The sequence below is a fragment of the Cnephaeus nilssonii genome (genome assembly GCF_951640355.1).
Source record: "Cnephaeus nilssonii genome assembly, chromosome: 14".
NCBI classification, from domain to species: domain Eukaryota; kingdom Metazoa; phylum Chordata; class Mammalia; order Chiroptera; family Vespertilionidae; genus Cnephaeus; species Cnephaeus nilssonii.
The window spans coordinates 27,442,506-27,455,778 of NC_137085.1; the positions used below are offsets into that span (position 1 = coordinate 27,442,506).

The 13,273-nt window shown below is 50.7% G+C and overlaps 1 protein-coding gene across 1 annotated transcript in view; it reads left to right on the plus strand.

Moving 5' to 3' along the window:
• The window catches only part of SHB (SH2 domain containing adaptor protein B), a 124,067-nt gene that overhangs the window by 33,058 nt on the left and 77,736 nt on the right, over positions 1-13,273 (plus strand). The window contains exon 2 of the mRNA XM_079790454.1: positions 11,929-12,049. Within this exon, the coding sequence (XP_079646580.1) occupies positions 11,929-12,049 (121 nt within the window). The remainder of the gene's footprint in view (positions 1-11,928; positions 12,050-13,273) is intronic.

A 13,273-nucleotide genomic window follows, 5' to 3' on the forward strand; every position in this document is an offset into this window, starting at 1 on the left:
TTGAACTAAGACAGTGTATGTACAAGCACACGGTCTAGTGCCTGGCACATAGAGAACACTTTCTCCATCCTCAGCATCACCTCTAACCCTCTTGCTAGCTCTAATCCTCTAACACGCTCAGGCTCCTGGAGGGTCTGGCCGAAGGATCTCAGATAACCCAGAAGTCAGTCCCTGTGAGTCACATATGGCCTCAGGTCTGGGCAGAGAAGTGTGTGAGGAAACTGGTGGGGGTTGGTGATGTCTTGTGACAGCTGCGTTATCAGGGCGGGGCCGGGCCTCCCTAATCACTTGATTAGCATAGCAGCAATGGATCAAAGTTTGCTCTTTTGAAATGGGCAAGTCTGGCATTTAGTTCAAGATACCTTGGCCTTCCTTTAAAAATAGAACGTTTCCGGCGGCAGGTGATTTATGACCTTCCATTTGGAAGGGGATTTTACAATGTGTATTAATAAATTAGGGCCACTTCATGCCTGATTGATTCATGAGGCTACTCTCAAGCGCTGTATTGGTGTTCCATAGAGACCGACACTCAGCGGTAGTGGAGAACGTGCCTTTAAGAGTGAGAGGGACACCAGGAGGGGAGAGGGGCCAGAAAAGCCAGCACCCTTTCGTGGTGGATGCACACCGGATGGTTGTAACCCAAAGGAGGGCGTGGTCTTTAAAATAATGTCAGAAGGACTGAAATGCCCATGGGCCCCATGCTCCGAAAGCATAGTGTGGGATGAGAAAAATGAAAAGTTAGGGAGGTTTATTATGAAGCTAACTCCGTTCGCTTTAAAAAGGACTGTACTTTATTCTGTTTCCTCTGTGATGTTTCTTATTCTTTCCTTCAGAAAATGTTGGTAAGGAAAGATGGTAGTTGGTTTTCTTTTAGTGACGTGGTCCTGTGTCTCTTCCCCTCCTCCTGTATGTAAGGCCCACTCTGCCCTTCCCATCTTACAGATGGGGAAACTGAGGTCCTGGCAGGAAGTGTGGCTTGGCTAATGGTGCCACCTGAAGAGGAGGGGAACAGTGTTTAGGCCTCGAGCTTCACGGAAACTTCTGGATGTGTGCTATATTGTACTGTACACCTTCTAGTCCTTTTTCTTTGCACATAAAACACATTTCTTCCTTTGAGTATGTATAATATTTTAGAAAAATTGAGTCCTATAAGTACTGTTTTAAAACCTAATTTTTTGTCAATGGCTCAGATGCCAAGAGTAATTTTTTTTTATTATTATTGGTAAAGATTCTATAACCTCTTTTGATTTCATAGTGGGCATCCTCAGGTAACTCACCTGACAGGTCTGCACACAGCTCCAGTTCAGGACAGGGGATAAAGGGACTTTGCCTATGCCCTTACTCCTCTGCTTGGCACATGACAGCTGAGTACTCCTATCCTTAACCATGCCTGCCCCGCCCCAGAATGGTCAGCTGTCCTCCCAAGAGACCAGAAGCTCCATAAGGGCAGGGGAACACCTGCCTTTGTTCACCGCTGCATTGCAGCTCAGAGCTCACCGCCTGGCACGTTGTAAGCATGGGGTGAATATGATTGAACAAGCCATTGACACCGTTACAGACACTGTGTGGCATTGCAAAGCTCTGTCCCCAGTCACTTCCCTGTACGTTAGAAGGTGCCAAGTACACAGGAGAAAAAGTGCTTTGGGGTTCAGGGACAGATTCTTAGCCTGGAGGACTGCACATGACAAAGAGTTCATCGAGCTTGGTGACTGGCGGATTTGAGAAGATGGCATTATTTAAAAAAAGTGAATCACCATTTATTGAGCACCCACTGTTAAGCTGAACGTAATTGGGAACCCTCAAACACAGTGGCGGTAATGATGGCCAGTGCTGCCTGTCCTCAATACAGAGGCAGCCTCGTGTTAGAAATGTGCACGAATCATCCTAATGGGCCCCATTCACAGAGAAATGACCTTTCCCTTAGTCCGGTCCTGTGTCACTGTCACTGATGAAACGGCTGTGCGGGCCTGGATCACATGGGCTGCACGAGGCCCGAGTACCTTCTCACGCTAATCTCAGCTCCCCCTCTCACTCCGTCACTCCTGCTCCCTCTCGGGCCCTGCGTGGGACATGGATGCCTGGTTATTAAAGGTACCACAGCTCTCAGGAAAGGCCTTTGGCTTCTAGGCTCTGCCGTTTTTCTTTCACATACCTTTCCTGTGAGTACACTGCCAAAGTTGTCCCTGGTGCTCAGAGCCTTCTGTTACTGTGAGAAAGCCCTACGGGCGTTCCCCGTCCTTTCTTGGGAAGGAGCGGTCCAGCCGGAAAGATGACTTGAACACAGCTGTCTAAAACCTATTTTGGAAGCAGGCAGGCTATAAATATACTAGAGGCCCGGTGCATGAAAATCGTGCACTTGGGGGTTCGTTTTGGGGGGGGGGGGGCCCTCAGCCCGGCCTGCGCCCTCTTGCAGTCCGGGAGCCCTCGGGGGATGTTCTACTTGCGGCTTAGGGGGAGTGGGCCTAAGCCATCAGTAGGACATCCTTAGTGTTGCCACAGTGGTGGGAGAGGCTCCTGCCACCGCCGCTGAGCTTGCCAGCCATGAGCCCCACTTCTGGCTGAGCGGCGCTCCCCCTGTGGGAGCACACTGACCACCAGGGGGCAGCTCCTGCATTGAGTGTCTGCCCCCTGGTGGTCAGTGCATGTTATAGCAACCGGTAGTTCTGCCATCCGGTCGATTTGCATCTTAGCCTTTTATTATATAGGACAGGTCGCCAAATGACTTGGGTTCTCCTGCGGTTGGGGTTTGGTGGGAGTCAGGTTTTATCACTCTGCTACTTCTATTACTGGACATCCAGGTGACCTCTGCAGGACCCTTCCTCAGGTTCCTCCTCCACAAGACGGAATCAGCCAGGCAGGATGGTGTGTTTCAGATGATAGTGCACCTGACATTTCTTGAGCACTTGCTGTGTGCCCGGCCCCGTTCTAGGTACATCCCGTATATTGGCTCATTTAGTCCTCACCCCATCGTCATTTTGTAGATGAGGAAGCTGAGGCACAGAGCAGAAAATGACTTCCAGAGCCACCTCGTGTCCCTGCTCCTGACTGCACTTTCTCTGACCGTTCCAGCTCCAAGTGCCCTGCCAGGGAAAGAAGAAAATCCTGACCCCAGGGCTGGTCCGAGAGCATTTTCTAGGAGAAGCACTTGTACCCCCTTGAGCAGGAAGCTTGGGAAGAAAGGACTGTCTGGAAGGGTGGGTGGAGATTGATGGGGTCGCCAGCGGGCTGGGCATCGCTGAGCCAGAGCTCAGGGGAGGATAGAGGGAGGCTCAATGGGTGACCTCTGTGGACCAAGCCTGGCCTGGGGCGGCCTCCCACAGGGAACTGTCTGCAGGGGTGGGTGGCAGTCCTTGCAAGAGGTGCCGTGGGAGCTTTATCCAGGGGGTGATTATGGTGGGTATACCCTGAAATTTTAGGAATGACTTTAAGAGAAAAAACGATAGCCATACAGGTATTGCAGACACATGTGGACCTGGGAGTTAGGAAACATTTGGTTACCTGTTTCTGGCATTGACCTTCACCCTCCCCTCGGGGCCTCCTGGCTCCCAGTGGATTCGTGCTTTTCAGACTACGGAGAGTAGTGCATGTTGGGGCTCCCTGTGAGATTTCCTTGGCACAAATTACATAATTTGTTGAAACCCACCAGACTAGATCTTCTCTCAGGACCCTTTCAGCTCTGACATCACCTGTAATTACTCTGCAAACCCCAGGAGGCTTCTGTCCTCAGGAGGGATACACTGAACTCTTCATTCGTCCATAGGCCCTAGCTGAATGCAGTTAAGAAATTACAGGATTAGCTATTTCGGAGTTAATAGAACTTCCCACTGCTTGAGAGATGCTGAAAAGCTAGTCCCTACCACTTAATAGTGAGGTTTCAGGGTAAACAGAGGGCAGAGCCAGGCTCCACTCCAGCAGCCTCCCACCCAGGACCATAGCAACCTCCATGGGGTTAAACTGAAGGAGAGTGGGGTATGCAAGTGAGTGGGGGGCGGGGGGAGCCGAGAGGAGGGCCCCAGAGGAGCTGACAGAGGCTGTAATTTGGAATGCATTTTTCCTAACAAGTTGGAGCCTGCAGGTGTCGAGGCAAACAGCTGTGGCTGTGGGAAGGGGAAGACTGGAAAGACCAGGGGAGACCACTGGAAACACCCCTCGCCTCCTGACATGCGGGCAGGTCCCTGGCTGGTCTGTAAAGAAGCATTTACACTAGAGCACCCAAGGTCTGCACAGAGTGGAAGGTGGCTGCCAGACGGAGGCCGCTTTAATAGTGACAACTGTCCCAATGACTGAATTACGGAGTTGTGAGCTCCCCACGAGCGGGGTTAGAGGGCAGAGCACTTGACCTCCATGCATGAAAGATGGACTTCGAACTTCAAGGTGATTCTGCATGAGCGAGTCAGACCTTAGAGGCGAGGCACCAGCCCATCCTTGGTTGCCGTGGAAAAGTGCCCTCCCCACCATCTGATTTCCAGGAATTGCAGCTGAATGTGTGAATGTAGCTAATTAATCTTCCCCAAATTAACTTCCTTACCATGTCAGAAATGATTTATTGGCACGCCTTTAAGGAGAGTTCGTCTATGATGGTCAAAGCTGGGACAGAGAAAGGCGAGGAGGGGGGATGCTTGCTTGTATCTCTGCATGGGGTGTCCCCAAGGAAGGTTACAGCCAGTTCTGTGGACCCCCTCCCAGCCCCAGAGCCCTGGAATCAGGCCGTAGACCTGCAGCACTCTGCTGCTATCCAGCACACAGGCAGGGTGGCCCTGAGGGTCCCGTGAGGTTCTCGACCTCTTAGCCAGATACCCCAACTAGGAGATGCATCCTACCCAGAACATAAAAGAGTGTGTGTGTGTGGGGGGGGGGGGGGGGGGTCCTTCATAAATATTCCTGTTTCTGTGGTTGATAGATATGACAGCTGTGGTCATACCTGATTGCAGCCAGTTTTCTCTGTCATCGCTGGGCCTTGACTGAGGTTTCTTCTCAGGTCTTTGTTTTGTCTTCCCCACTAGATTTTCATTGGGCAGAGACCCAGCCCTTAACTCGATCCCCAGCACCCAGGAGGTGCCACCTTTCTTTATAAACTGCTGTCACATCCCCACATCATCGCATTATTTGCTCCTCACAACATTCACGTGAAGCTGAGACGGCAAACAGTTTTGCCCATTTCACAGATGAATGGCAGGGGCTCAAAGAGATAAAGCAGTTTGCCAGGAATGACCCAGCGAGGGTGCAGTAGAGCCAGCTTCGCTCCAGAGCTCTGCTTGTCCGGGCTGTCCCTGCTGGCGGTGTCCTTTCTGCCTTGCCACTTGCCTTTCTGTGTATTTGCAAAGCCTCAGGCAGCAGCCCAGCTGCCATTGGCCAGCCTTGGGGCTTCAGAAACACCGCCCGCCTCAGCCACACTGGGGGTCCTGCAAACAGCCACCCATTCCTTGCAATGGGTGCTGCTCTGGGGCCACTGAATCTGTGCTGAGAAAACACAGTAGCTAGTAGGCTGACCTCCATCCAAAGCAGATGCCCACCTTACAGCCTCTGCTCGGACACCCTAATGGCAGGAGCTCTGGTTCCCAGGGAGTGTGTTCCTTTATTGGCTGTTAGATGTCCTCCCTGACTCACTGAGTGTGTGTCTGTATAGTTTCTGGGTCTGTGCAGAATGTCTATCCGCTGCTTCTTTTCGGGCAGCCCCCTGGTCATTTGGAACCCTTCCAGATCCCCAATCCCTGTTTCATTCATGCCATATCTTGGTTGGCATGGCAACAGAGTCTCCGTTATGGGGACATCAGGCCTGCCAGGGCCTGTGTCATGGTGGGTCCCAAAGGAGAACCAGGACTCTAGCCTGCCCAGCCCCCTGATGCAGGACAGAGGCATGGAGCCTCTGGCTGCTGCTGCCACCTCATGACCTGAACACCATTTGCTCACCTTCAAGGAACCCTCCTGATCCCCCGGGTGAGGGAGAGGGCCAGGTTGCCTCTGCTCTGGAGGGATGTGGCTGCTGGGTTTCAAGCTGGCAAGCCAAGATACAACGACCTGACTGTCCTCACATTCCCCCTCCTTCCCCAGCCTACTGGCAGGCCAGTCACACATCCTACTGTGTTTTCAGCCAGGTGAATAATGGGTGTTGAATTACAACAGTCAGTACCCACCACCTCGCTAAGGCAAAGAGTGTTCCTCATGCCCTGGCCAGGTGGCTCAGTTGGTTGGAGCATCCTGTACACCAAAAGGTTGGGGGGTTATTCCTAGTCAGGACACATACCTAGGTTTCGGGTTAAATGCATGGTAGGGTGTGTATGGGAGGCAACTGATCTCTCTCTCTCTCTCTCTTTCTCTCTCTCCTACCCCTTTCTAAGATCAATTTAAAAAGACACATATATTCTAGGGTGAAGATTTATAAAAAAAAACTAGTGTGTCTCATTTTAGATGTTCTTTATAGTGACTCACATGGAAAGGAACTTGGCCTTAACCTGAGACTCCCAACCTTTCTGAAATGTGCCCAACACTTTGCAGGCATATATAAAGGTGATGGAGGGAGCCACACCTTCATCATTTATCAGATTCCCACAGAGATTCATGCCCCCCAAGCTGCTCAGAAAACTAATGTGTAGTCGTGATGGCAAATTGATGAGGAAATGGTCCGACTGAGACTGTGTAGAACATTCCCAGGTGTGTTCCTATGCAGTTTGCTTTGGCGTAGACAGAAGTCATGGACCTGGAACATACCCAGGACCTCATGGGGTGCCACCCCCTCACTTTCCAGTGAGAGAAGAGCAACATTGAGTGGGGGAGACTTAGCTTGCCTCATCCAGCAGAGGCCAAGTTGGGGCAGCCCCAAACTGCCAGTTCCCACAGACAGCAGAGCACATGGAGTGACTGTGGTTACTAGTAGAGGAGGTGCCCTTGGGATAGTGGGGACAATACAGGTCACCACTCCGGGAAGGTGGTAGCTGCTCCGCCTGTCTGGACCCTCCTTTGAGCAGGTGTGAGTGATTTTTAGCAGGGATGCCTGTGCATTTCAGCAGTGTCCCCTCTGCAGTCCCACCAGCCCTTTCTGGAGCCAGGGATCATCCTGAGAGTGTGCTGAGAGCCACATGGAGTTGGCCCGAAAGGGTGAGTCTGTGCTTTAGAGCAGACAGCTTTGCACGTCCTCACGGCCAGATTAGCCTTGGGCCCAGGCTCCCCTCACTGGGCAGGGCAGGGTCTTGCTTGTGTGGCCCTCTCCCCACACACAGCCCTGTTGCTCAATGTGGGGCCAGCCCTCAGATTGCAAAGAGGATGCCATTACCTCTACGTCTTGGATTCTGGAGATGAACCAAGGCATGTTGGGTCATCTCTTACTCCAGTTGATTCCCAGGGAAAGAAAGCAAGAGAGAGCTGCCTTTAACACCCACTTCTTGCTTCACTTTGATGAACAGGACTGAGAGATATCTGGGAAAAGTGAAAATCCAGAGTAATATCTGAAGGCTTTGCATTAGATTGGTGGGGGAGGGGTCTGGCTCTAGCTTAACATTTTCCAAACTTTCCTGATAAAAATCACCTGGGTTGCTTATTAAATATACACATTATTGGGGGGGCGGGGGTAGGTATCTGTTTTTTTAACAAGCATTCCAAGCCATTCCTATCTTCAGGCAAGTTTGGGAGACAGTTTATCTACTGTACCAAAAATAGCCTGTGAAGAGGAGTGCTTTTTTAAAAGTTTACTTTTGCGTATAATGCATCAATAAGTTTTCCTTGTTTGAAAGTGTGTTAACATTACAGACACGTCTCCTTTGATTTCCTGTAACCACCCCAATCCCAGTTACCTCCCCCGCAGGAGGTGTCAGTGAGCAGTGTGTATCTCCCCAGACCTTTTCTTTACATTAAATGGTGATACAGGTTTCTGGTTTTTTTTTTCCTAAACAGGTATCAGGTCGTATCTCTCATTCTAGAACCTGCTTTCTATGTTCATTTTTGTTGGTTTTAAATCTGCTGCATAATATTCCATAGCATGGAACTAGCAGGATTTTGCAACTCCCCATGGGTGGACATAGTAGGATATAGCAAGTTCTCATTACTACTTGCTCCAGTGAGCATCTTGGTCCATGCCTCCTTGTGTACATTTGGGAATAAATACTGAGAAGCGAAGTTGCTGGGCTAATCCATGAATATTTCTGGATTTTAATGAATACTGTCAACGGTTATCTTTCAGAGTGGCTCTCCCAATTTACCTTTCCCCCAAGAGCACATGGAGAGGTCCAGCTCTCCACCCAGGTGCAGCTATCTTGCAAAAGCGTATGGGCATGTTGCCAAGTGGCAACACCCATCTTTCTCTGGTACTTCCTTTTGGGGATGAACAGGAAGACTGCTTCCTATCACAAAGCTTAGTCCCCACGATAAAAACACCCTGGCCCCAGACTGATGGAAAGGAGTGTGTGCAAAACAGAAAGGAGGAATGCAGAGCTGACTCCCAGAGCCCTGTCAGAGAGGTGGTGCGCAGAGGGCTGCCCTGGGCCTTATACAGAAGAAGGGGATTGTGGAGCAGGTCTCTCAAGGACCCCCAGCTTCACTGCTTTATGAGCCTGTGAAAGTCCTTTACGGGCACCGGGCTTACCTGGGGTCTCTAGTTTTGTTTGAAAGCAAGAAGAGACTTGCCTGGGGTTTAGCCATAACCTTTGTCTTTCTTTAAATTGACTTTAGAAAGAAGCATCAATTTGATTGACTTATTTATGCATTCATTGGTTGATTCTTGTATGTGCCCTGACCGGAGGTCAAACCTTCAACCGTGGTGTATTGGGACAACGCTCTAACCGACTGAGCTACCCGGACAGGACCATGACCCTTGTCTTTCTCCTGCTGCTCAGTTCCATAATGAAGTGGTGAGACCAGTAGCCTGGGTCCCCCTCTCGGCTCTGCACTTGCCCCATAAAACCACAAGCAGGCCAGGTGAAGAAGTCTGATGCCCTATCAGGTCTTTGCCAATCCAAGAGCAAAATCAAGGAAAGCATCTTGAGTGCCCAGATGGCCTAATCTGCTGAGAAGTCCCTGCTGTCTTCCTTTTAGTCGAATTGTTCAATTAGATTTGAAGGGCTTGTCTGCTAACTGGGGCAAAAGCAACCCCAGCAGGAATCCAAGCCCACATCTGGGGAAACTTATTCTCTCTCTCTCTCTCTTTTTTTTTTCCCAACAGCCTTCACTCAAGCCTCTTGCAGGCCATCTTGATGTATTAGTACAGTGAGCCCTGGGCAGCTTAGACAGTGATCACACTGCCCGGTGCATGTGGCTGGGGCATGTGGCACAGCACACATCACTCTGGCTAACTGCCCGCTCAGCTCTCCTAACACTTGGTTAAATTTTTACTCGCCAAAACCAGGACATGATTTTGCAAAAGGTCAGACAGCTCAGTAAGTGTTTGCCTAGTTTCAAGTTGCTCAAACCTCAAATTCCCTCCCCTCCACCCACCTCACTTTGAAGTTCGAAAGCAAGTTGATTAAATATACATTTTAGGAACCTTCCGATTTGCTTCTTAAACTAACAGAATTCTAAACCTTTTTTTTAAACGGAAGGATTTTCAACTGTCAGCAGGTATAACTGGAACCACATGTCAGCAGAGAGCAGGGGCTTTTCCTGGTTTTAGGATTTGTAAGTTCTTATTGAAACGGAAGTAAGCAAGGCAGGCAGTTGGGGGCCAGTGACAGCGCAAGCTCAGATCTCATTTTAATTAGAAAGTACAGATAGTGCCTGCCGAACCAAAGGCCTCCCAGAGTTCCCGTCCCTAGGCTAGCGAAGATTTGGTTTATATCCTGCAAACCTCCATGTTTGTAAATTACAGAGCACTTGGGAGAGGAGCTGGGATGTTGATTTCTAGATTACAGAGACTGCAGCCCAGCTTCCTCCCCTGTCTACCTCCTCACCTCCTCAGCTAATCCCCCCACAAATTATTTTGTTTTCTTGGGGAAATACTTGCTCCCTTCCTCATTGCAGAATAGATGGAGGATGTTCATGTTGAAAAGAGACAGGAAGGAAGGCCGGAGCGGGAGACATTAGATTAGATGTCAGCCACAGCAGGTTCATCATTTTCTCCATTTGAACTTCTCACCTCTTGAGACTCAAAAAAACCTACACTAGATCAGCGTCTGAGCTGCTCTGTTTGACAGTGGTTCGCATGCATAATTTTCTCCCTGGTGTGTTCTGCAAAGGGTGGAATAGAAATATCAAATGAAAGACATTGCCTGACCCAGCTCTCCCCCACCCCCCTGTCTTTCCCCTGCCTGGTGTCATTTGAGCTCAGTGAGTCTCAAAAGAGGCCACGATTACCATGTCAGCATCTGGAAGGGCCCCCGCTGGGACTCAGAGCCTGACCCCTGGAGGAGGCAGTAGGGGGCAGACAGCGGGGCGCACATGCTCAGATGGTGGGCGCTCCAGCCTTGGGTCTTTTCACTGAAGAGCTTGACTGCTGAGTGCTCTGCCTCCCCTGGCCCCCGGCTGCATGCCAGTGACAGGGCTGCTGCCCACTGTCCCTCCTCCGGCATCACATTCCGGGCAGCTGGAGGTCACTTGCTCACCCTGCCAGGGCTGCTGCCACAAGCTGCCATTCGCGGGGCAGACAAAGGGGGATTTTCCCTTCCCCTGGGTTTATAGGCCCCTCAAATGCCTTACATTCCAGGAGCTGGGAGAGAGAGGAGGCTCCTGTGGTTTCTAATTAAACCCACAATTTAAATAACAATTCATGTTACCCCAGGGTTGAGAGAAATGCTAACCTACCCCCTCCCAAAGGAGTCAGCTGGGTGGCCCTGGCGGGGAGGTTGAGGAACTTGCCCTTTGCCAGATGTGTGACCAAAGGGATAGATAATGATAGAAGTCACAGTGGCTTTGTGGTGGAGCTAGATGTGTTAAAGGGGAACCTGTTTGGTGGGTTCCTGTCCTTTCCCCTTTGATAAGTGTGCCACTCAAGAAGGTTAGGAAGTAAGAAATGGGAAGGAAAGTTGTCATGTTTACACCTAGCCTCCAACTGAGATTTTTTTTTTATCCTTCTCCAGGGAAAATGTGGAGCTTGGTCTCCGAAGTGTTCAAATCTCAGATTCTCACGATCTCATGGGGTAACAACCGCGCCCGCCCCACCCCCCCCCCCCCCCACCGGCCCATACTGTCTACCGCCAGGTGACTCTCTGTCCATTTGTTGTAGAACTTTGCTATTTTCTGAAATATAGACAAGTGAGGAGGCCAGGAAGGGCCCTGCGAGCAGAGGGTCTGGCCAAGGGTCTTCGTCCAGCCCCATCCTCCACTGGACCTCAGCTTCCCCATCTGTTACAGAAAGGTCTTTCCATGTGTTGCTTCCGAGGCCCTTTCTGGCCCAAGCAGTCCATCTGTCCATCCTGAGCTGCTTTTGTGTTTTCATTGGGTCCGTCTGGGGCCACAGTCATCTTTACAGTTTGTTGATCTCACCAAATTGTTGTCTGATTACCCAAGGCGTGGTTGTGTTCCAGATTTGGGGGAAATGGAACGCTGAACATAATTATCTCTACACAAGCTCTTCTGTGCCTCAGCCAGCACCAGGAACTTGTCAGCATTTCCAGGCTTTCTGCAATCTCCTTTCCAACTTTCTTCCACTTCCATGCCATTAAATTGAGCAATTCACATTCCCAAAGACACCCTCCAGGTTCTTGCCTCTGTGCTTCTCTACCCAGTTGCCCTTCTGATCTCATTTCACCTTGCCCCGAGCCGGCCATGCGGCAGGTACAGGCTCAGAGGCCCCTCTCTTGTGATGGAGCACTGCCAGGGAGGGTCCCTTTGTCACCCCTGCAAGAATTGGAGCTTCCTGAGGGTAAGCCCCAGCTCTGGTTCCTGCCTCCCCCCCGCACCTCCTTGCTGGTGTGGTGCAGGCTCAGTTTGTGTGTGTTGGAGCAGAGCCTGACCGTGAAGCAGAAAGCCAAAGGTGGACTCACCCTTGCATCTTCTTCCCTGCAGGTGATTATCGCTGATGACTACTCAGATCCCTTTGATGCCAAGAATGATCTCAAGAGTAAAGCGGGAAAGGGGGAGAGTGCTGGCTACATGGAGCCCTACGAGGCCCAGAGGATCATGACAGGTAAGCAGGGCAGTTGGCACAAGGACTTGCACTCAGCAAGGGGGCAGAGAGCCCATTCCTGGACACATGGACGGTCCCCAGCCAGCCTCAGCCCGGGAAGGTTTGTGCTTTCAAGGTGGTAGTTGGGAGGCTGGTGTGTTTAATCTTCACCACAGTCTCCCAGTTCATGTTCACCTACATCAGGAAGTACGTGGCAGGGCACAGTAAAAGTCCAGACACTAGGGTACCAAGTACAGTAAGCAAGATAGGGACAGAGAAGTAACTGGGGAGAAGAGGGGAAAGTTCTATTGGGAATTTCTGACTGAAGAAAGATACAGCATTTGAGATTAAAAAGCTTAACTTGGAGCTTCCTAGCAGCCAAGGCAATAAAAGAAGCAAGCTGGGTCACTTTCTTTCATTACCTAGTAGAAGGGGGCAGACTAGATCATTGCGGACAAAATTATCCCTGTCCAAATAGGAGGAAATCCTCGTTTAGGGGCTGGAAGCAGCCTAAAGAGCCCTTGCTCTCTACCTGGTAGGTTTATAGGAAACAGACTTCCCCTCCATGGCTATTTTATATTGGCCCTTAATGACAAAACCTTGTCAAAGCAATTGCTTGGGGCCCAAAAGAATGTGGCCAGGTGTCCAGTATCCTGAGGGCCTCTTGTCTAGCCAGGATAATGCTCAGAGCATTTTAAGAGAATGAACTGATATCGGCCACCACAGACAGGTGGTTATCAGCCATCACAGACTGACTGGTGGGGAGATCTCAAGCAGAGGAGGGACCCCCCCCCCACACACACACACACACACGTGTCCTCCTGGCCCAGAGGGCAGTCCAGAGACAGAGGAGTTCCTGTGAGGATTGGAGCAGGTTGGGAGCCGCCCCTAATTTTGAGGCCCAGTGAATTGGTGCTCTGTATGTCCGGGATTTGGGATACAGATACCTCCCTCTGTGGCCCTCTGTTGTTTGTTTGTGTTCATGATGTCTTTGAGGACTTTTGCATTATTCCTCCTGAGTTAGAAGAAGGAAGGGAAAGGAAGTGACATTTACGGAGCACTTAGTGTATGTGGGGCCCGTGCAGAATAGAAGGTCGTGGGGCTGTGGAGACTGTAGGACAACTGCTGAAGGACCTGGGTACGAGTCCAGGCCCTGCTTCCAGGACTCTGCCTCGTGCTTCTACTGTTCATGGAAAGCGATTCTCTAGCCCCCAGTGTATCCCCTGGAGTGCCGGGCCACCCTGT